Source organism: Nothobranchius furzeri, chromosome 19, assembly GCF_043380555.1.
Source record: "Nothobranchius furzeri strain GRZ-AD chromosome 19, NfurGRZ-RIMD1, whole genome shotgun sequence".
Taxonomy (NCBI): domain Eukaryota; kingdom Metazoa; phylum Chordata; class Actinopteri; order Cyprinodontiformes; family Nothobranchiidae; genus Nothobranchius; species Nothobranchius furzeri.
Window position 1 is genome coordinate 26,901,566 of NC_091759.1, and position 25,000 is coordinate 26,926,565.

At 43.8% G+C, this 25,000-nt stretch overlaps 1 protein-coding gene across 6 annotated transcripts in view; it reads left to right on the plus strand.

Moving 5' to 3' along the window:
* The window catches only part of LOC107395443 (MAP7 domain-containing protein 1), a 43,773-nt gene that overhangs the window by 1,165 nt on the left and 17,608 nt on the right, over positions 1 to 25,000 (plus strand). The window contains exons 1-9 of one of the 6 annotated variants that reach the window (XM_070547342.1): positions 854 to 994; positions 4,696 to 4,899; positions 14,576 to 14,644; positions 14,721 to 14,783; positions 19,084 to 19,247; positions 19,368 to 19,476; positions 20,684 to 20,788; positions 21,801 to 21,920; positions 24,564 to 24,685. In XM_070547342.1, the coding sequence (XP_070403443.1) occupies positions 14,581 to 14,644; positions 14,721 to 14,783; positions 19,084 to 19,247; positions 19,368 to 19,476; positions 20,684 to 20,788; positions 21,801 to 21,920; positions 24,564 to 24,685 (747 nt within the window). In that variant the 5' untranslated portion in view covers positions 854 to 994; positions 4,696 to 4,899; positions 14,576 to 14,580. Of the gene's footprint in view, positions 1 to 853; positions 995 to 4,695; positions 4,900 to 14,575; positions 14,645 to 14,720; positions 14,784 to 19,083; positions 19,248 to 19,367; positions 19,477 to 20,683; positions 20,789 to 21,800; positions 21,921 to 24,563; positions 24,686 to 25,000 lie in introns of those variants that run through there. The other 5 variants (XM_015974834.3, XM_015974835.3, XM_015974837.3 and 2 more) reach the window with 5 other exon arrangements.

Below are 25,000 nucleotides of genomic sequence, written 5' to 3' on the forward strand. Positions count from 1 at the left end.
AAGTGCACTTTGCTGAAGGCAGTGTTGGGAGTGGGCCTTGTTCTCTCACCCTAACCCTAGACACGCACAAACTCTGATCCGGAGTGCTCCAGGCTCAGCAGAACCTCCTGCTGTAACTCATCATTTGGACTCCGTCCGTTTCTTGCGGTTCTGACTCACGGTTTGAGTACTGGGCTGTTGTCTGGTCCAAGTTCCAGCTGTCAGACGGGCTCACCTTTCAGGAGCTCCTGGTGGACCCAGTGAGTCCAGTAGCTGCAGAACCAGGACCTGGACTCGGACCTGAATGGAATGGATCGGGTCTCTTGACTCCATCCAAAACATTTGAACCATGACTCATCTTGCTGTCATGTGCTGGGCGGAGCCTGTCCAGGCCATTGGAACTAACCAATCAGAATGATTGAAACAAATCAATAAACTGAAGGAAATGAGGTTTGAGTGAACTCACTCCGTGGTTCTGACCTGTTTCACCGAGTCAGCAGCCAGCTTGATACAGAGTTTGTTCCTGTGGGTTCTACAGAAGTTTCGGCTCGGTTCTGAGTCCGCTTGTGTGAGATGTGAGCTTCCTGTTTCCTGTTTACCAAAATAAAAGCTCCACCCGTCTCTTGTTACTGCTGCATCTCAGAATATTTAGTCAAACCTACAGGATCACAAAAACCCGTTAAACACCGGTGTTCTGATTCCTTCATGATGTGAATCAGCTGGTAACAGAGTTCTAAAGAGGTCAAAGGTCAGTACAGTTTGACCTGAAGTTTCTGTTTTCCAGCGGAATTTTATTCAGAACTATTTCTGCTTGTTTTCAGCTGGAGTTTCGGTTCTGGTTCTGAGGTTTGTTCCGGTTCTAGGAATGTGTTTCCTGTTTCTTCTCCCTGGGGCGTGGAGCCTTGTGTTTCCGGTTCTCCTGGTATTCATACAGGAGAGGTCCTTCAGGAACGCACGAGAAACTCCTGCAGACAGTCCAGCTGAAGCCCAGACACCACAGATGGTTCTGACCCAGGTTCATCTTATCCCGCTCTTCACATGGACCCATGGCACCACAGATGAACTGTTTACAGAACCACGATCAGATTACAGGACCAGGATCAGATTACAGGGCCAGGGTCAGATTACAGGACCAGGATCAGATTACAGAACCAGGATCAGATTACAGGACCAGGATCAGATTACAGGACCAGGATCAGATTACAGGGCCAGGATCAGATTACAGGACCAGGATCAGATTACAGGACCAGGATCAGATTACAGGACCAGGATCAGATTACAGGACCAGGATCAGATTACAGGGCCAGGATCAGATTACAGGACCAGGATCAGATTACAGGACCAGGATCAGATTACAGGACCAGGATCAGATTACAGGGCCAGGATCAGATTACAGGATCAGATTAGATCAGGATCAGATTACAGGACCGGGCTCAGATTACAGGACCAGGATCAGATTACAGGACCAGGATCAGATTACAGGGCCAGGATCAGATTACAGGACCAGGATCAGATTACAGGACCAGGATCAGATTACAGGGCCAGGATCAGATTACAGGATCAGGATCAGATTAGATCAGGATCAGATTACAGGACCAGGATCAGATTACAGGACCAGGATCAGATTACAGGGCCAGGATCAGATTACAGGATCAGGATCAGATTAGATCAGGATCAGATTACAGGACCGGGCTCAGATTACAGGACCAGGATCAGATTACAGGACCAGGATCAGATTACAGGACCAGGATCAGATTAGATCGGGATCAGATTACAGGACCGGGCTCAGATTACAGGACCAGGATCAGATTACAGAACCAGGATCAGATTACAGGACCAGGATCAGATTAGAAGAACGGGATCAGATTACAGGACCAGGATCCGATTACAGAACAAGGATCAGATTACAGGACCAGGATCAGATTACAGGGCCAGGATCAGATTAGAGGACTGGGATCAGATTAGAGGACCAGGATCAGATTAGAGGACCAGGATCAGATTAGAAGATCAGGATCAGATTATAGGACCAGGATCAGATTACAGGACCAGGATCAGATTAGAAGAACGGGATCAGATTACAGGACCAGGATCCGATTACAGAACAAGGATCAGATTACAGGACCAGGATCAGATTACAGGGCCAGGATCAGATTAGAGGACTGGGATCAGATTAGAGGACCAGGATCAGATTAGAGGACCAGGATCAGATTAGAGGACTGGGCTGAGATTACTGGATCAGAAGTAGGGATGTCCCGATACAACCTTTTCACTTCCGATACAATACAGATATTACAGCCTTATCGGGGTACTGACCGATACCGATATCCGTCTGATACGATATCAGCACCAATCATACAGACTTTACCTGTTCCATGGTTTGGAGCACATGAAAGGCCTGATCAGGTGATGTAGCTCGGAAAACAAGCAAAACTGAACCGTAACAGACCGCTTATATCGGAGATTTTTGATGCCGTTCGATATAATCTGATGCACTGTTTTTGGGCCGATATCAAATTACTTCTGATATCGATATCAAATTACTTCTGATATCGATATCAAATTACTTCTGATATCGATATCAAATTACTTCTGATATCGATATCAAATTACTTCTGATATCGATATCAAATTACTTCTGATACCGATATCAAATTACTTCTGATATCGATATCAAATTACTTCTGATATCGATATCAAATTACTTCTGATATCGATATCAGAATGGGACATTCCTCATCAGGATCAGATAAGTAATCCAATTACAGACCTTTTGTGCTCTTAATCCCATGTCAGTGATAATAAAGTTGTATAATTTCTTCGTCCAGATGTTAGTGATTTCATAGGGTTAGGATTAAGATTATGTCGAGTCATTTGTCTAATAGACTTTTTAATAAAAGCCCAGGTGACCCGAGTGAGACAGAAACCGGGACTTTGGCCTTTTCAGATGATCTCCAAACATGTGCTGCAATCTAATAATCCGTCTTCTAAAGCGTCCAGCTGCAGATTGTCCCCGAGCTTCTGCAGAACCTTTTATGGCCCACATTCTCCGAGTTCCGCTAAAAATAAACCCGGGCTGAGCTGGAGCAGGAGGAGGAGCGCCATGCTGGTTGTTGTTTGTGGAGTGAACAGCTGATCATGTGACGTTGTTGTTGTTGACTCTCACCAAGAGCAGGACTGATGTGTCAAACAAACACTTCTCATCAAAACAAAGGAAAGACAAAAATAACAGATCTGAATGAATGGAATATTGTGTAACCCTTTACAATAAGAGTCCCTTCATTAACAATACTTAACGCGTTATTAAGCATTAATAGGCTATTAAATAAAGTATTAACAACTGTAAATCATATTATGTAATGCATTACTAAGCAGCCCCCCCCCCCCCCCCCCCCCCCCGGACCTTTGTCCGAAGCTTCAGGACACTTAATAAATAAAAATAACAGGGACGTTAATAAAGGGAACCTTATTGCAAAGTGTTACCAAACACCTTTACTTAATACTACCCTTACAAAGCTGAATGTGCGGACAACAAAATCACACAAAAACTTCCGGTGGAAATCAAATTCATCCATCCACGGTCTGGTTTCACCTCCACAAGCGGAACAGCGCTACAGGCTGGCCCAGCTGTGATGCACAGTCCTTAAAACAAGTCAGAATGAGGCTCAGTAGTGGGTGTGGCCTCTGTATGACCTCCTCACAGCGCCTGGACATGCTCCTGACGAGGTGGCAGATTCAATAGGTAGCCCAAGTCTCCTCCCTTTCCGGGTTGCTCACGGGTTCCCGGAAGAATGAAAAACAAAAGCAAGCCAACGAGGCTGAAAACGCTGTTTTCTAACCGGCTCTGCCTCGCGCCCTGGATCACCCACGCTGTACTGTAACGTAAATGAAAAGTACTGATGGGGTTTCGACCACGCCAGTCACGGACTTTTAGATTTATCAGCTTGTAAAAGTTCGTAATTAGCGTGACTACACACCAGGAATCGGTACGTCGCATATGTGACGTCACCACATAAGCTCCTCCCCCCTAGCGTAGCTGCTACTCACCACATGACCAGATTCATGGTGGTTCTTTCCTCCTGTGGGAAGTTTGCTGAACTTCCAGCCTTTTCCCTCGGTTTCTCCATGTCTGGTTCGATGACGTCACTCTGGTGAAGCGTTTGTAGTCCTGGACTTATTTTCACACAACACCTAAAATATCGTTCCCCCGTTAGAAAATAAACGTGTTCTTGGTATCAAAATGTGTTTTAAAATTCACGTACTCGTGTGAAATCCATGGCACAACACAAGTGGAATTAGAAAATAGCATTTTTAGCCCGTAAGCTTGCACTCATGTTTTTGTTCTTCCGGGGAACCGTGATGTGGTGTAGGTGGGCGGGGCTTAGGCTCCCTATGAGTGGTCTCCTGAGGGATCTCCTCCCAGACCTGGACTAATGCATTCTCCAAATCCTGGAATGGCTGTGGTACAATGGTGCCAACTTAAAAATTATAACATATTTAAAAATAAAACCATAATTAATTTATTTTGGATGCCTAACTCCTCCATCTTCGCCCTGTATCAGAAACAACTGGCACATCCCTTGACTTGTGAAGCCTTTCCTGTCTGAGTGAATGAATTAGCGGTCAGGTGTCCTCCAAAATCCTTCATCAGGTTTTGTTTGTGGTTCTGGTTCTGGTAACAGCTTCTGATAACTAACAGGGCTGCTGTTTGTCCTGCAGCTCTACCCCTGCAATCGGACTCTCAGTCTATCCAGAATGAGAAGAACTCAGGAAAAGATCTTCTGACTCCAGAAGACTCAGCTGTTTCAGACTTGTCCCATAAATCAGACACTGTCTCAAAGACATTCTCCTCCAGGACTGAAGCCAGACCTTACAGCCCCGGGTCCACACCCGGCCCCTGCAGCAGCCCACAGCCCAAGAAAGGTATGTTGGAGCTCTCGGAAGGTTGTTTCACAGCTTTCACACCAGAGTTTAAAAATGCACTCAGTAGTTTGATCAGAATCTGCACAGCCTAAAGTGGACTCAGCACATTTCCACACACTTTACTCACTACTGTCTGATTTACTCACTAGTGTCTGATTTACTCACTACTGTCTGATTTACTCACTAGTGTCTGATTTACTCTCTAGTGTCTGATTTACTCACTAGTGTCTGATTTACTCACTAGTGTCTGATTTACTTTCTAGTGTCTGATTTACTCTCTAGTGTTTGATTTACTCACTAATGTCTGATTTACTCACTACTGTCTGATTTACTCACTAGTGTCTGATTTACTCACTACTGTCTGATTTACTCACTAGTGTCTGATTTACTCACTACTGTCTGATTTACTCACTAGTGTCTGATTTACTCTCTAGTGTCTGATTTACTCACTAGTGTTTGATTTACTCTCTAGTGTCTGATTTACTCACTAGTGTCTGATTTACTCACTACTGTCTGATTTACTCACTAGTGTCTGATTTACTCACTACTGTCTGATTTACTCACTAGTGTCTGATTTACTCACTACTGTCTGATTTACTCACTAGTGTCTGATTTACTCACTAGTGTCTGATTTACTTTCTAGTGTCTGATTTACTCTCTTGTGTTTGATTTACTCACTAGTGTCTGATTTACTCACTACTGTCTGATTTACTCACTAGTGTCTCATTTACTCACTAGTGTCTGATTTACTCAACAGTGTCTGATTTACTCACTACTGTCTGATTTACTCACTAGTGTCTGATTTACTCTCTAGTGTCTGATTTACTCACTAGTGTCTGATTTACTTTCTATTGTCTGATTTACTCACTAGTGTCTGATTTACTTTCTATTGTCTGATTTACTCACTAGTGTCTGATTTACTCTCTAGTGTCTGATTTACTCACTAGTGTCTGATTTACTCTCTAGTGTCTGATTTACTCACTAGTGTCTGATTTACTTTCTATTGTCTGATTTACTCACTAGTGTCTGATTTACTCTCTAGTGTCTGATTTACTCACTACTGTCTGATTTACTCACTAGTGTCTGATTTACTCTCTAGTGTCTGATTTACTCACTAGTGTCTGATTTACTTTCTAGTGTCTGATTTACTCTCTAGTGTCTGATTTACTCACTAGTGTCTGATTTACTCACTAGTGTCTGATTTACTCACTAGTGTCTGATTTACTCACTAGTGTTTGATTTACTCACTAGTGTCTGATTTACTCTCTACTGTCTGATTTACTCACTAGTGTCTGATTTACTCACTAGTGTCTGATTTACTTTCTAATGTCTGATTTACTTTCTAGTGTTTGATTTACTCACTAGTGTCTGATTTACTCACTACTGTCTGATTTACTCTCTAGTGTCTGATTTTCTCACTAGTGTCTGATTTACTTTCTAGTGTCTGATTTACTCTCTAGTGTTTGATTTACTCACTAGTGTCTGATTTACTCACTACTGTCTGATTTACTCACTAGTGTCTGATTTACTCTCTAGTGTCTGATTTACTCTCTAGTGTTTGATTTACTCACTAGTGTCTGATTTACTCACTACTGTCTGATTTACTCACTAGTGTCTGATTTACTCACTAGTGTCTGCTTTACTTTCTAGTGTCTGATTTACTTTCTAGTGTTTGATTTACTCACTAGTGTCTGATTTACTCACTACTGTCTGATTTACTCTCTAGTGTCTGATTTACTCACTAGTGTCTGATTTACTTTCTAGTGTCTGATTTACTCTCTAGTGTTTGATTTACTCTCTAGTGTCTGATTTACTCACTAGTGTCTGATTTACTCACTAGTGTCTGATTTACTCTCTAGTGTTTGATTTACTCTCTAGTGTTTGATTTACTCATTACTGTCTGATTTACTCACTACTGTCTGATTTACTCACTAGTGTCTGATTTACTTTCTAGTGTCTGATTTACTCTCTAGTGTTTGATTTACTCACTAGTGTCTGATTTACTCACTAGTGTCTGATTTACTCTCTAGTGTTTGATTTACTCTCTAGTGTTTGATTTACTCACTAGTGTCTGATTTACTCACTAGTGTCTGATTTACTCACTATTGTCTGATTTACTCACTAGTACCTGATTTACTCACTAGTGTCTCATTTTCTCAATATTGTCTGATTTATTCACTAATGTCTGATTTACTCACTAATGTTTGATTTACTCACTAGTGTCTGATTTACTCACTAGTGTCTGATTTACTCACTATTGTCTGATTTACTCACTAGTGTTTGATTTACTCACTAGTGTCTGATTTACTCACTATTGTCTGATTTACTCACTAGTGTCTGATTTACTAACTAGTGTCTGATTTACTCACTATTGTCTGATTTACTCACTAGTACCTGATTTACTCACTAGTGTCTCATTTTCTCAGTATTGTCTGATTTATTCACTAATGTCTGATTTACTCACTAATGTCTGATTTACTCACTATTGTCTGATTTACTCACTAGTGTTTGATTTACTCACTAGTGTCTGATTTACTCACTAGTGTCTGATTTACGCATTATTGTCTGATTTACTCACTAGTGTCTGATTTACTAACTAGTGTCTGATTTACTCACTAGTGTCTGATTTCCTCACTAGTGTCTGATTTACTCACTAGTGTCTCATTTTCTCAATATTGTTTGATTTGCTCACTAATGTTTGATTTACTCACTAGTGTCTGATTTGCCCTCTAGTGTCTGATTTACTCACTAGTGTCTGATTTACTCACTATTGTCTGATTTACTCACTAATGTTTGATTTACTCACTATTGTCTGATTTACTCACTAATGTTTGATTTACTCACTAGTGTCTGATTTACTCACTATTGTCTGATTTACTCACTAGTGTCTGATTTACTCACTAGTGTCTGATTTACTCACTATTGTCTGATTTACTCACTAGTGTCTGATTTACTCACTATTGACTGATTTACTCACTAGTGTCTCATTTTCTCAATATTGTTTGACTTATTCACTAATGTCTGATTTACTCACTAGTGTCTGATTTACTCTCTAGTGTCTGATTTACTCACTAGTGTCTGATTTACTCACTATTGTCTGATTTACTCACTATTGTCTGATTTACTCACTATTGTTTGATTTACTCACTAATGTTTGATTTACTCACTAGTGTCTGATTTACTCACTAGTGTCTGATTTACTCACTAATGTCTGATTTACTCACTAATGTTTGATTTACTCACTAGTGTTTGATTTACTCTCTAGTGTCTGATTTACTCACTAGTGTCTGATTTACTCACTAGTGTCTGATTTACTCTCTAGTGTTTGATTTACTCTCTAGTGTTTGATTTACTCATTACTGTCTGATTTACTCACTACTGTCTGATTTACTCACTAGTGTCTGATTTACTTTCTAGTGTCTGATTTACTCTCTAGTGTTTGATTTACTCACTAGTGTCTGATTTACTCACTAGTGTCTGATTTACTCTCTAGTGTTTGATTTACTCTCTAGTGTTTGATTTACTCACTAGTGTCTGATTTACTCACTAGTGTCTGATTTACTCACTATTGTCTGATTTACTCACTAGTACCTGATTTACTCACTAGTGTCTCATTTTCTCAATATTGTCTGATTTATTCACTAATGTCTGATTTACTCACTAATGTTTGATTTACTCACTAGTGTCTGATTTACTCACTAGTGTCTGATTTACTCACTATTGTCTGATTTACTCACTAGTGTTTGATTTACTCACTAGTGTCTGATTTACTCACTATTGTCTGATTTACTCACTAGTGTCTGATTTACTAACTAGTGTCTGATTTACTCACTATTGTCTGATTTACTCACTAGTACCTGATTTACTCACTAGTGTCTCATTTTCTCAGTATTGTCTGATTTATTCACTAATGTCTGATTTACTCACTAATGTCTGATTTACTCACTATTGTCTGATTTACTCACTATTGTCTGATTTACTCACTAGTGTTTGATTTACTCACTAGTGTCTGATTTACTCACTAGTGTCTGATTTACGCATTATTGTCTGATTTACTCACTAGTGTCTGATTTACTAACTAGTGTCTGATTTACTCACTAGTGTCTGATTTCCTCACTAGTGTCTGATTTACTCACTAGTGTCTCATTTTCTCAATATTGTTTGATTTGCTCACTAATGTTTGATTTACTCACTAGTGTCTGATTTGCCCTCTAGTGTCTGATTTACTCACTAGTGTCTGATTTACTCACTATTGTCTGATTTACTCACTAATGTTTGATTTACTCACTATTGTCTGATTTACTCACTAATGTTTGATTTACTCACTAGTGTCTGATTTACTCACTATTGTCTGATTTACTCACTAGTGTCTGATTTACTCACTAGTGTCTGATTTACTCACTATTGTCTGATTTACTCACTAGTGTCTGATTTACTCACTATTGACTGATTTACTCACTAGTGTCTCATTTTCTCAATATTGTTTGACTTATTCACTAATGTCTGATTTACTCACTAGTGTCTGATTTACTCTCTAGTGTCTGATTTACTCACTAGTGTCTGATTTACTCACTATTGTCTGATTTACTCACTATTGTCTGATTTACTCACTATTGTTTGATTTACTCACTAATGTTTGATTTACTCACTAGTGTCTGATTTACTCACTAGTGTCTGATTTACTCACTAATGTCTGATTTACTCACTAATGTTTGATTTACTCACTAGTGTCTGATTTACTCACTAGTGTCTGATTTACTCACTAGTGTCTGATTTACTCACTATTGTCTGATTTACTCACTAATGTTTGATTTACTCACTATTGTCTTATTTACTCACTATTGTCTGATTTACTCACTAATGTTTGATTTACTCACTAGTGTCTGATTTACTCACTAGTGTCTGATTTACTCACTAATGTCTGATTTACTCACTAATGTTTGATTTACTCACTAGTGTCTGATTTACTCACTAGTGTCTGATTTACTCACTAGTGTCTGATTTACTCACTATTGTCTGATTTACTCACTAATGTTTGATTTACTCACTAGTGTTTGATTTACTCACTAGTGTCTGATTTACTCACTAATGTTTGATTTACTCACTAGTGTTTGATTTACTCACTATTGTCTTATTTACTCACTAGTGTCTGATTTACTCACTATTGTCTGATTTACTCACTAATGTTTGATTTACTCACTAGTGTTTGATTTACTCACTATTGTCTGATTTACTCACTAGTGTCTGATTTACTCACTACTGTCTGATTTACTCACTAGTGTCTGATTTACTCACTAGTGTCTGATTTACTTTCTAGTGTCTGATTTACTCTCTTGTGTTTCATTTACTCACTAGTGTCTGATTTACTCACTACTGTCTGATTTACTCACTAGTGTCTCATTTACTCACTAGTGTCTGATTTACTCACTAGTGTCTGATTTACTCACTACTGTCTGATTTACTCACTAGTGTCTGATTTACTCTCTAGTGTCTGATTTACTCACTAGTGTCTGATTTACTTTCTATTGTCTGATTTACTCACTAGTGTCTGATTTACTTTCTATTGTCTGATTTACTCACTAGTGTCTGATTTACTCTCTAGTGTCTGATTTACTCACTAGTGTCTGATTTACTCCCTAGTGTCTGATTTACTCACTAGTGTCTGATTTACTTTCTATTGTCTGATTTACTCACTAGTGTCTGATTTACTCTCTAGTGTCTGATTTACTCACTACTGTCTGATTTACTCACTAGTGTCTGATTTACTCTCTAGTGTCTGATTTACTCACTAGTGTCTGATTTACTTTCTAGTGTCTGATTTACTCTCTAGTGTCTGATTTACTCACTAGTGTCTGATTTACTCACTAGTGTCTGATTTACTCACTAGTGTCTGATTTACTCACTAGTGTTTGATTTACTCACTAGTGTCTGATTTACTCTCTACTGTCTGATTTACTCACTAGTGTCTGATTTACTCACTAGTGTCTGATTTACTTTCTAATGTCTGATTTACTTTCTAGTGTTTGATTTACTCACTAGTGTCTGATTTACTCACTACTGTCTGATTTACTCTCTAGTGTCTGATTTTCTCACTAGTGTCTGATTTACTTTCTAGTGTCTGATTTACTCTCTAGTGTTTGATTTACTCACTAGTGTCTGATTTACTCACTACTGTCTGATTTACTCACTAGTGTCTGATTTACTCTCTAGTGTCTGATTTACTCTCTAGTGTTTGATTTACTCACTAGTGTCTGATTTACTCACTACTGTCTGATTTACTCACTAGTGTCTGATTTACTCACTAGTGTCTGCTTTACTTTCTAGTGTCTGATTTACTTTCTAGTGTTTGATTTACTCACTAGTGTCTGATTTACTCACTACTGTCTGATTTACTCTCTAGTGTCTGATTTACTCACTAGTGTCTGATTTACTTTCTAGTGTCTGATTTACTCTCTAGTGTTTGATTTACTCTCTAGTGTCTGATTTACTCACTAGTGTCTGATTTACTCACTAGTGTCTGATTTACTCTCTAGTGTTTGATTTACTCTCTAGTGTTTGATTTACTCATTACTGTCTGATTTACTCACTACTGTCTGATTTACTCACTAGTGTCTGATTTACTTTCTAGTGTCTGATTTACTCTCTAGTGTTTGATTTACTCACTAGTGTCTGATTTACTCACTAGTGTCTGATTTACTCTCTAGTGTTTGATTTACTCTCTAGTGTTTGATTTACTCACTAGTGTCTGATTTACTCACTAGTGTCTGATTTACTCACTATTGTCTGATTTACTCACTAGTACCTGATTTACTCACTAGTGTCTCATTTTCTCAATATTGTCTGATTTATTCACTAATGTCTGATTTACTCACTAATGTTTGATTTACTCACTAGTGTCTGATTTACTCACTAGTGTCTGATTTACTCACTATTGTCTGATTTACTCACTAGTGTTTGATTTACTCACTAGTGTCTGATTTACTCACTATTGTCTGATTTACTCACTAGTGTCTGATTTACTAACTAGTGTCTGATTTACTCACTATTGTCTGATTTACTCACTAGTACCTGATTTACTCACTAGTGTCTCATTTTCTCAGTATTGTCTGATTTATTCACTAATGTCTGATTTACTCACTAATGTCTGATTTACTCACTATTGTCTGATTTACTCACTAGTGTTTGATTTACTCACTAGTGTCTGATTTACTCACTAGTGTCTGATTTACGCATTATTGTCTGATTTACTCACTAGTGTCTGATTTACTAACTAGTGTCTGATTTACTCACTAGTGTCTGATTTCCTCACTAGTGTCTGATTTACTCACTAGTGTCTCATTTTCTCAATATTGTTTGATTTGCTCACTAATGTTTGATTTACTCACTAGTGTCTGATTTGCCCTCTAGTGTCTGATTTACTCACTAGTGTGTGATTTACTCACTATTGTCTGATTTACTCACTAATGTTTGATTTACTCACTATTGTCTGATTTACTCACTAATGTTTGATTTACTCACTAGTGTCTGATTTACTCACTATTGTCTGATTTACTCACTAGTGTCTGATTTACTCACTAGTGTCTGATTTACTCACTATTGTCTGATTTACTCACTAGTGTCTGATTTACTCACTATTGACTGATTTACTCACTAGTGTCTCATTTTCTCAATATTGTTTGATTTATTCACTAATGTCTGATTTACTCACTAGTGTCTGATTTACTCTCTAGTGTCTGATTTACTCACTAGTGTCTGATTTACTCACTATTGTCTGATTTACTCACTATTGTCTGATTTACTCACTATTGTTTGATTTACTCACTAATGTTTGATTTACTCACTAGTGTCTGATTTACTCACTAGTGTCTGATTTACTCACTAATGTCTGATTTACTCACTAATGTTTGATTTACTCACTAGTGTCTGATTTACTCACTAGTGTCTGATTTACTCACTAGTGTCTGATTTACTCACTATTGTCTGATTTACTCACTAATGTTTGATTTACTCACTATTGTCTTATTTACTCACTATTGTCTGATTTACTCACTAATGTTTGATTTACTCACTAGTGTCTGATTTACTCACTAGTGTCTGATTTACTCACTAATGTCTGATTTACTCACTAATGTTTGATTTACTCACTAGTGTCTGATTTACTCACTAGTGTCTGATTTACTCACTAGTGTCTGATTTACTCACTATTGTCTGATTTACTCACTAATGTTTGATTTACTCACTAGTGTTTGATTTACTCACTAGTGTCTGATTTACTCACTAATGTTTGATTTACTCACTAGTGTTTGATTTACTCACTATTGTCTTATTTACTCACTAGTGTCTGATTTACTCACTATTGTCTGATTTACTCACTATTGTCTGATTTACTCACTAATGTTTGATTTACTCACTAATGTTTGATTTACTCACTAGTGTCTGATCTTACTAATGTCTGATTTACTCACTAATGTTTGATTTACTCACTAGTGTCTGATTTACTCACTAGTGTCTGATTTACTCACTAGTGTCTGATTTACTCACTATTGTCTGATTTACTCACTAATGTTTGATTTACTCACTAATGTCTGATTTACTCACTAATGTTTGATTTACTCACTAATGTCTGATTTACTCACTAATGTTTGATTTACTCACTAGTGTCTCATTTTCTCAGTATTTTTCGTCTGGTTTCAGCCACACTGGCCTTTGTCAGGACAAGAAATGTGTGGTCGTCTGCTTACTTCCTAGTATAATCAGTTTCAGCTGTTGTGTTGAGCTGTCAGGTGTAGCAGAAGTTCTACAAATAAATTATGATCAATAAGATGTGATGATTCCATATAAATACGGAATATCAACCTGATCGATCTTTGAATGTTTAATCAGAAGATTCTAGGGTTGTTTGCTTCTTCAGGGACCATAAACACACTTCGTATGAATTCAGACAGAGTCAGTATGTAGTTTATAAAATGAGTTTAATTCTTTTACCTAAACTAATGATTCATACATGACAAGATATGAATAATGAGATGTGGTGTGGTGGATGTGAAGTGATGTAATGTGATGTGTGAAATGTAATGGAAGCTAGATGTTTTAGCAAAACCATTCTTTGTATCTGAGAAAGTAGTGAAGTCTGGGTTGTAAAAGTATTTGTTGTTTGGTTATAAACTAGAGAGTTGTTTATTTATAAAGGTCATCAGATGTGATCTGTTGTGTCTACTATACCGGTGTGGAGACCCCAGCAGATCCAGACTTTCAAAAGTCAGGTGGACCTCAACCTCAAGGTACCTGGAGCCCATAGATTAGCTCCGATATGACCCATCCTGTCTCAAGATGTCTCCTGAGTGAAGCACCGGAGGTTAGGGTTAGGGTTTGGATGTTTTTGACCTGATGTGATCAATCAACGATGGAATCAATGAAATCTTCCATCACACTCACCCGTTTAGTGGATGGTAATACTAGCTTGATTTTGATGGAATGTGCCTTTACACATTTAGCATTTTAGCTTTTTTCTATATTTAGTTTTGCTCTTCAGTCTGTAAACGCTGATGACCCCAGGGCTTCTAGAGGACTGACTCCTGGTAGACGGGTTGTTTTCTTGATGAACTAAGGAAGGATTTAACTTGTTACATTTTTTGAAAGAAGCTTTGAGTTTAAATTTCATCTACTTGTTTTTTAGATTCAATGAGCTCAGAGCAGAGACAGAAGCTAGCACGGGAGCGAAGGGAGGAGCGAGCTCGATACATTGGTAAGTTAATCTCCTCTCTAAGGTCAGCCTGGAGCATGAAGCAGGGCCTTTTACTAACCTACCAACCCACCCTCAGGACGTCTTTCACCTGCTCTTTCTTTGTTTTTGATGCTCTCAGAACAACAGACTAAACTTCAAGGTAAGGTGCCTCTCTAACGCCACCTATGTTAACCCTTAGTGCTATGCTAACTGTCCCTTGTAATGCACTATGATAACATGTACTACTAAGGTGCAAGCTAAAGCCCAGCACTATGCTGAACCACAACGCTAGTGGTATATGCTAGTTCTATTCTTGTTAGACTAGTGGTGTTTCTCAATGCCAAGGAACCTCGCCTTGATGTCTCGGCCCCGCCCCGGTTGCCTTGGAGATACGTCATCAGGAACCACCAAGGCGTGCTCCAATGTTCATGTTCTACCGAGGCATGTGTTCTCCGTTAGTTAGCCGTTTAGCTAGCTGAGCACATACAGGAGGTGTCTTGTAGCCTAGCCTTGGTCAAAAATTTCCCAGAATGCAGTGCGGTATTTTCAAAAGGAAGGCGGATCAGAAGGCGGCAGCTACTTCGGGGGCAAATTTCAAGTTTAAATGTAAGTCAACTAATTGTAGCTATCGGGCTGCTATCTGAAATGTTTTTTATATCCAAAGCAGTTAGCTGTGGTTGGTTAGTTGCTTAGTAGTTGCAGCTTCATTGGCTAGCAGGTGGTAACTCACTTACATATTTAATTTAACCAACATAAACACAATCATCTTCTTTATTCTTATTTAACACGGAGCAGTAATGAGATGGTTTTTACCTTCAGCTGAGATGTTTCAGCCGGAACTTCCTCCTTCGTCAGAGCCGCCAGCTGTTTGTGGCGTCACTTCCTTTTCTGTGCGGGCAGCAGAGCACAATGTCGCCCGCGTCCTTCATGCTGATAACACAGTCCCATGTGTGATCCACCGTGCTAACACCATCGTCTGTTCATGGTGGTGTGTCTGCGTCTCCTTATCTCCATCGCTTCCTTAATCCATCTTCTGTATTTTTGTTGTTCCTAAAAGGGCCTAACAGCTTTAAAGCTGGCTCTAAGGAACCACCTCTGCTTCAACTTAAGGTGCCGAGACGAGGACACAACACCCACAAGTATGCAATTAAAACCCAGATCAGAACAAACACATAATTCTATTCAATTCTATTCAAATTCAAAGATACTTTATTAATCCCAGAGAGAAATTAGAGTTTCAGTGCACACAATTCTGAGATCAGACATACATACATAGGCATAATGGACCGGACAAGGAAAGCACTTCTCAAAAAAGGACGAGAAACCTCACAATCAAACTAAAACAAATAGAGAACGATCAGGAAAATGGACTCCTGAACTTCCAAACTGGATAAAGCCACAGTGGCAGAAGTAGAAGGAGACATGATGCAACAACAACAAGAACTCACCAAGGTCAAACAAAGACACATAAATAAATAAAACCAACTGATAGACGAGAAAGAGAGAAAATAAAAACAGGACAACACCACACAGAACGCCTGGATAAACAACCTTTCTCCACATAAACGAACAGAAGCAGAAGAGTTTACTGAAGAAGGACTAAATTACACAGGAACACCCCAAAAATACCGTATGAAGAATTCATCGTAGCAACAGAGTTAGCTTGTCGACAAATCGCAGATGAAAGCAATAAAGCAGAAGTAAGGAACAGAATAGTTGGCCTATTAAAAAGCAGCAAACTGCAACATAACAACGTCACGAACCAGAAAGAGCAGCCGTGACGACACGGCCACAAATCAAGACATCATCATCCTGCCAGCTGACAAGGGAAGGACTACAGTAATAATGGACACCTTCAAACAACTAATGGAACAAAAGGAACATTTCCATAAAACATGTAGAAACGATGGATCCCGACGGCAAACGTTATACCGAGATACATAAACAGGAGAGGCAGACACACCACCGTGAACAGAGACGATGGTGTTTACACGCTGGATCACACACGGGACGGTGTTATCAGCATGAAGGGTGCGGGCAGCAGGGGGCGACATCGTGCTCTGCTGCCCGCACATAAAAGGAAGTGACGCCACGAACAGCTGGCGGCTCTGACGAAGGAGGAAGTTCCTGCCGAAATCTGTCAGCCGTTGGTAAAACCGTCTCATTACTGCTCCGTGTTAAATGAGAAGATGATTATGAACCAGCACACAGAACAAATACACAGAAGACGGATATTCACAATTTAAAAAGTAAAAGGCTGGTTTTACACTTATATTGGAAATTATACGTATAAAATATAAGTTAACCTCACGCGTCACGTGGAAGCCGTGGTCACGTGAGGTTAGTCTGTTTCATTAAACCGTTTTCTTTGACCAAGGAAGGACAGTCTTCTAATGTCAAGGCGCCTGGCCTCGCAAGACATTGCCTTGAGAGGCCAGACGCCTTGACATTGCGAAACACCCTAGGTGTGTCCCTAAATTAGGTGAGTCCCTTCACATGAAGGTGTGGACCCTGCAGGACGGATACCCACCTTTACCACAAAGTCCACCCCACCCTAACCCTGACTGCTTGGATTATTTCTGTAATCTGAATCTTATTGAGGTCAGATTGCAGCTGATAAATTGAGCCGAGTTTTACGTCTGCATTTAAGTGAACAAAGTCTTCGTCCTGAGAGAAGATGATCAAACATCCCAGCAACCAGCTGGACAGAGGGGTTGCTGTAATAATCAGCAGAGCTCTGGTAAGCCTCCAGGACTGGCAGATGACAGCCACCTGTCCGCCGAACACGGCCAGCCCAGTGTCCGTTTCTTCCACTGTCACATTCTCAAACCACACAGTAAGCAGGGGCCCCAGACCTGCTGGCCCCCGTGGGCCCACCTTGTGCTCGGGCGGGGCCTTGCAGCTGGTAAGAAGACTGTCAACACACCGATAAAAGTTTAAGAGACATTTTGTTTTCACTTAACTCCCTTAGTGTCCGTAGCTTGGTGAGCCTTTTTAACAATAGTAACGAATGCCACCTAAAGATCATTTGACAGTTACCCCTAAGAATGTGCATCATCAACCCTCTGTCGCTCCGTATCATAAACGACGATAGGCTCATTACTCTTACTGCGGCAAAAATCAAAAACCAATTCACAGGTTTAGCCGTGTTCTCAGCATTCTTCTCTCCAGTGAACAGCTTTGTCTACCTGTGCTCGGTAGTGTCATCCATCATCTAAGGTGATGAGACCAGTGGTAGCGTTGGCATATTAACCAGATTGTTGAAGGGGCAGCACAGTCAGAAGTGTACGACGTAAAAGCAGAGGGCTTAGAAGACGACCCTTGTGGGGAACCAGTACTCACACAAAGGTCACAGAAACGTCATGGAGGTCACAGATGTCTTCCTAGGCAGACTTCTTAAACCTGTGTGGGATCTTGAAGAGGCGAGGGAGAAATGGTTCGTTCTGATGAAGCCATTCCTCCTTACATCTGAATGTTCCAACCATTGGCTGTATAGGGAGCCTGAGCCTCCTCCCTTCCCGGTTGGCTCATTGGTCCCTGAACGAGGTCAAAGCAGCTATTTTCTAATCTGCTTATCTTCACGCCCTGGATGTGTTGTACTGAAATTAAATTAAAAGGAATGATGTGTATGTTGGAGCTCATTGTTGTTTTGTTTACCTCAGGCTTAAGTTTATCGTGATTTATTTCTTCCTCGCTAAAGTTAACTATTTCTGTTTGTAACCTTCGACCGCTAAAAACCACAAATAAAACATGAAACTTGGGTTCCAGAACTAGGTAGCATAAGGTACACACATACTATGTACATCTGGTACTGCACGAGTACTGAACACATACTGAGTATTGCATTGGTGGTATTGTGTACCAGGATGATGCCAGTACCAGCTAAACTGAGGAGGGATGAATGACTTCGGTAGTATTTCTGCGACTTCAGAGGCTGAGTCGGCCGGCGTGACGCGCTCTTTACAAACGTCAGCTGCCATTCCAAACTTGCGTTTCCAAAAACTTTATTAAATTAACTCCAATTAACTTGAAACATAATGCGCTCAATATCATACAGTACAATTATCACAGCGATCAACTGAAGGTCAACAAAAATATGCGGCAACCCGCTCACCCCCTCCTCCTTTTCCCTTATTATCTGAGCAGGTGCTGGAGATGGTGTTAAATCCCCACCCATGATCACCTGACCTGACATCCATCTCCGTTTACAACAAACAAACCCACCAAAAACACATCAGTAAACATGTATGTGCCTCCTATAGGCAGCGTTGTTTTACATCTGGGATGTCTCAGTCTGCCTCTGAAGGAGCTGTCCATGATGTCAGCTGGGCGTGTCTAAGAAGAAATGTTGTTATTCTGTGGGTGATCCAGTGCTGGACCTGTAACTGTCTCATTAATGATGAACTGACAGCTGTGGACAGAAAATCCCTAGCTCTTTTCTCTCTTTATTCCTCCTGCAGCAGCGAAGAAGGCCCAATGGCTGGAGAAGGAGGAGAAGGCTCGGCAGTTGAGGGAGAACCAGCTGGAGGAGCGCAGAAGAAGGCTGGAGGAGCAGAGGATGAAGGCTGAGAAGCGTCGAGCCCTGCTGGAGGAGAAGCAGAAACAGAAGCTAGAGAAGAACAAGGTGGTGGCTTCGGGTCTTCCCAGGACACCAGGATCGGATTTTATTAGGATTACGAAGTTCACCAGAAACAAAACTACGTTTGAGGAGAGCTCTGATGTGTTTGACCGTTTGTTCCTGCAGGAGCGATACGAAGCAGCAATCAGAAGGTCAACCAAAAAAACGTGGACTGAGATCCGCCAGCAGAGGTGGTCCTGGGCGGGGGGACTCAACCAGACCTCACGTAGAGAAAGTGAGTTTTACCTGAACCTGGCAGAAAAGCGAGCTCACCACAGTAACTCTAGTGTCTCTGTTGCACAGGCTGTGAATTAGCCTGCAGCATGGGCGGGGCCTCAGACCCGCATGGGCCCACCTAGTGCTCTGGCAGGGCCTCAGACCCGCATGGGCCCACCTAGTGCTCGGGCGGGGCCTCAGACCTGCGTGGGCCCACCTAGTGCTCTGGCGGGGCCCAGTGCCCACCTAGTGCTCAGGCGGGGCCCAGTGCCCACCTAGTGCTCAGGCGGGGCCTCAGACCCGCGTGGGCCCACCTAGTGCTCTGGCGGGGCCCAGTGCCCACCTAGTGCTCAGGCGGGGCCCAGTGCCCACCTAGTGCTCTGGCGGGGCCCAGTGCCCTCCTAGTGCTCTGGCAGGGCCCAGTGCCCACCTTGTACTCAGGCGGGGGCCTCAGACCCGCGTGGGCCCACCTAGTGCTCTGGCGGGGCCCAGTGCCCACCTAGTGCTCTGGTGGGGCCCAGTGCCCACCTAGTGCTCAGGCGGGGCCTCAGACCCGCGTGGGCCTACCTAGTGCTCTGGCGGGGCCCAGTGCCCACCTAGTGCTCTGGCGGGGCCCAGTGCCCACCTAGTGCTCTGGTGGGGCCCAGTGCCCACCTAGTGCTCAGGCGGGGCCCAGTGCCCACCTAGTGCTCAGGCAGGGCCTCAGACCCGCGTGGGCCTACCTAGTGCTCTGGCGGGGCCCAGTGCCCACCTAGTGCTCTGGTGGGGCCCAGTGCCCACCTAGTGCTCAGGCGGGGCCTCAGACCCGCGTGGGCCTACCTAGTGCTCTGGCGGGGCCCAGTGCCCACCTAGTGCTCTGGCGGGGCCCAGTGCCCACCTAGTGCTCTGGTGGGGCCCAGTGCCCACCTAGTGCTCAGGCGGGGCCTCAGACCCACGTGGGCCCACCTAGTGCTCTGGCGGCACCATAGTGTGGTTTGTTTTCTCTGAGTTTCTTTTCGCTGTCTGGTTCGGTGAGTCAGACATGATGATGGTCCTGAATACGTCAGCCGGTTAAACTAACTGCATACCCCTCCATTTTTCCCAAAGTCCGAGTTAGGAATGAGTGATGTGAGTTGGACCTTGGAGCATGCTGACAGCTGTGTGGTTTGGAGTGGGGGGCTGGGGGGGCCACCGCCCACCGGGCTCCTGCTGAACAGTTGTTGTGTGTTGCGTTCTCTCTGGTGCAGGCAGATGCTCGGCCTCTACAGTCAACTTGCCGAGACAGGTGGACCCTGTCCTTAACAACAGGCTGTCCAAGTCCTCCGCCACGCTCTGGAACTCTCCCAACATAAGTAAGATGAGCCAACATTGGTGTCCACCAGCCCCCCATCACCCCCCCTCACCCTAACCTGGTTTTCTTTGGCTGTGGTCTGTGGTGGCCTGCCTGCCTGTGCTTGGTGACTGGTCCTCATCCTCCCGTCTCGCTCTCGGCCCTGTTGCATTGTGGGTTTTGATTTTAGTTGTGTTTGATTTGAGTCTTTTGCATTTTGATCACCTGTAAATCACCGGTTTATTTGTGTTGGATGAGCTCACATCCTGTCTGTCTTTGGTGTCTCCCTCCATGCCTCTGTTGCTCCTGGCGATGGTTTATCTGTGGAAACGTCGGGTAAAATGTCAGATTTTAGGCTCTGGTGTCCTCTGGATGCTTGTGTAGGATAACCAGGATCAGCCTTAAGGTGGAGCTATTTGTGGTCACTAGCTAGCATTTACTCAGAGACCTTTTGATTTGTTTAGGGTTAAACAGCAGCGAGTTACCTGTGAGTCGCTAGCCACCTAACCTGGTAAACGTAAGTTTGAGTTATTCCACCAGCGTCAGGGCAGCTAAACACGTTAGCTGAAGTCGACCCTGAAGGGTGTAAAGTAGTTGTTCAATCTCAGCTGATCTTATTGTGTCAAAGAGCAAAATAATAATAGTTAGTGAGGATTAAAGTTGGTTTTCATGGCAACAGACCGTTCTGCTGAACTTATAGATCCTGCTTCCACCATAGCAGGCAGGTGGAGGTGATGCAGGTTCCACCTTCAGGTGAACGGTCGATGTCCAGGTACCAGCTGAGCTGCTGCACTGTAGGAGGAGGCTGAAGGAGATGCTGTAGCCTAGCAACAGGAGGTAGTGAGGTGTAACGCTGAGCTGAGACCTTCTGCAGCAGAGTGATTACATCTTCCTGTGTGTGTGTGTGTGTGTGTGTGTGTGTGTGTGTGCGTGTGTGCGTGTGTGTGCGCGCGCGTGCGCGCGCGTGCGTGTGTGTGTGTGTGTGTGTGTGTGATAGAGAGAGACCACATATTGACAACACCCTCTCCTGTTAGCCCGCAGCCTGCGTCTGAGCCCGTGGGAGAGCCGTATCGTGGAGCGTCTGATGACGCCAACGCTATCCTTCCTAGCCCGCAGCCGTAGTGCTGCCACCCTCCTGAACAACAGCGACTCCTGTGAGTGTGTGTGTGTGTGTGTGTGTGTGTGTTACCCTAACTCAGGGGTCACCAGCTGTTGAGCAGCTGAGAGCTCGTACTGAGCCATATGAAGGGCCTCTCTGTAGCTCAGGACCATAGACTACCTTCTGGACTTCTACTTGTCCACTGGTCCACTTGTGTCCCTCTCATTCACACACATGGCTTCTGTCTCCAGTCCACACCTCCACCTCTCTAGCTTCTCCACCTCCACCCTGCTCTCACTGCAGATCATGGAGAAACCTGTCTCACATTTTCTGTCTTTCTGTCCACCAACGTTAAAAAGCAGCTTAGAGATGATACTTGATGCAGCCTCACCTCCAGCTGGAACCCCTCTGTCACTCCTGTCTCACACCCCCCATGCTGTCTCACACCCCCCATGCTGTCTCACACATCCCTGCTGTCTCACACCCCCCATGCTGTCTCACACTTCGCTGCTGTCTCACAGCTCCCTGCTGTCTCAGGTCTACCTGCTGTCTCATGCCTCCCTGCTGTCTCACACCTCCCTGCTGTCTCACACCTCCCTGCTGTCTCACACCCCCCATGCTGTCTCACACTTCGCTGCTGTCTCATGCATCCCTGCTGTCTCACAGCTCCCTGCTGTCTCAGGTCTACCTGCTGTCTCATGCCTCCCTGCTGTCTCACACCTCCCTGCTGTCTCACACCCCCCATGCTGTCTCACACTTCGCTGCTGTCTCATGCATCCCTGCTGTCTCACAGCTCCCTGCTGTCTCAGGTCTACCTGCTGTCTCATGCCTCCCTGCTGTCTCACACCTCCCTGCTGTCTCACACCTCACTCCTGTCTCACACCCCCCATGCTGTCTCACACCCCCCATGCTGTCTCACACCTCCCTGCTGTCTCATGCATCCCTGCTGTCTCACAGCTCCCTGCTGTCTCAGGTCTACCTGCTGTCTCACACCTCCCTGCTGTCTCACACCTCCCTGCTGTCTCACACCCCCCATGCTGTCTCACACTTCGCTGCTGTCTCATGCATCCCTGCTGTCTCATGCCTCCCTGCTGTCTCACACCTCCCTGCTGTCTCACACCCCCCATGCTGTCTCACACTTCGCTGCTGTCTCATGCATCCCTGCTGTCTCACAGCTCCCTGCTGTCTCAGGTCTACCTGCTGTCTCATGCCTCCCTGCTGTCTCACACCTCCCTGCTGTCTCACACCCCCCATGCTGTCTCACACTTCGCTGCTGTCTCATGCATCCCTGCTGTCTCACAGCTCCCTGCTGTCTCAGGTCTACCTGCTGTCTCATGCCTCCCTGCTGTCTCACACCTCCCTGCTGTCTCACACCTCACTCCTGTCTCACACCCCCCATGCTGTCTCACACCCCCCATGCTGTCTCACACCTCCCTGCTGTCTCATGCATCCCTGCTGTCTCACAGCTCCCTGCTGTCTCAGGTCTACCTGCTGTCTCATGCCTCCCTGCTGTCTCACACCTCCCTGCTGTCTCACACCCCCCATGCTGTCTCACACCCCCCATGCTGTCTCACACTTCGCTGCTGTCTCATGCATCCCTGCTGTCTCACAGCTCCCTGCTGTCTCAGGTCTACCTGCTGTCTCATGCCTCCCTGCTGTCTCACACCTCCCTGCTGTCTCACACCCCCCATGCTGTCTCACACCTCCCTGCTGTCTCACAGCTCCCTGCTGTCTCAGGTCTACCTGCTGTCTCATGCCTCCCTGCTGTCTCACACCTCCCTGCTGTCTCACACCCCCCATGCTGTCTCACACCTCCCTGCTGTCTCACAGCTCCCTGCTGTCTCAGGTCTATCTGCTGTCTCATGCCTCCCTGCTGTCTCACACCTCACTCCTGTCTCACACCCCCCATGCTGTCTCACACCCCCCATGCTGTCTCACACCCCCCATGCTGTCTCACACCTCCCTGCTGTCTCACACCTCCCTGTTGTCTCACACATCCCTGTTGTCTCACACCTCCCTGTTGTCTCACACCTCCCTGCTGTCTCACACCCCCCATGCTGTCTCACACCCCCCATGCTGTCTCACACCTCCCTGCTGTCTCACACCTCCCTGTTGTCTCACACATCCCTGTTGTCTCACACATCCCTGTTGTCTCACACCTCCCTGTTGTCTCACACCTCCCTGCTGTCTCACAGCTCCCTGCTGTCTCACACCTCCCTGCTTTCTCACAGCTCCCTGCTGTCTCACACATCCCTGTTGTCTCACACATCCCTGTTGTCTCACACCTCCCTGCTGTCTCACAGCTCCCTGCTGTCTCACACCTCCCTGCTGTCTCACACCTCCCTGTTGTCTCACACATCCCTGTTGTCTCACACCTCCCTGCTGTCTCACACCTCCCTGCTGTCTCACACCTCCCTGCTGTCTCACACCTCCCTGCTGTCTCACGCCTCCCTGCTGTCTCACACCTCCCTGCTGTCTCACACCTCCCTGCTGTCTCACACCTCCCTGCTGTCTCACACCTCCCTGCTGTCTCACACCTCCCTGCTGTCTCACACCTCCCTGCTGTCTCACACCTCCCTGCTGTCTCACACCAAGGGTGAATTGTTCTATTTTTAGCACAAACCTGAGGGAACGTAATAGGGTTCCTGTGGCCCAGGTTGGTGACCCCGGCTCTAACTCTTACACTGCTCCTGTTCAGCCTCAGCCAGCCCGTTTGGCTCCTCCTTCCATCAGCATCAGAACTCAGCTGAGCGCTGGAGAGTTTCCTCTGCCAGCACGCCAGACATCACGCAGCGGCAGCGCCGACAGAACTCCACACCGGTGAACACACACAATGATCATCTTTTGATTTCAATGTAGAGGTGTGTTTGTGGTTTTGGTTCCTAGAGACTCTTGTAGGCATCTTTGGACAGCTTCAAGCATCTTAGATGTGTAGGGTCAGAACCTAACCCACACCCTGACCCAAAGCTCCAGGTCCCTCATTCATCAACCGTACTTAAACCCAGCAGAACCGTTTTACACACCGCGTGGTGTTCAACCCTTTTATTTAAAGCTGCTTTTTACTAAACCGTTTATTTTCTTATTTTAATTCAAATTTTTAATCTTTCATCTGTTTATGAACATTTTGGTTTCATG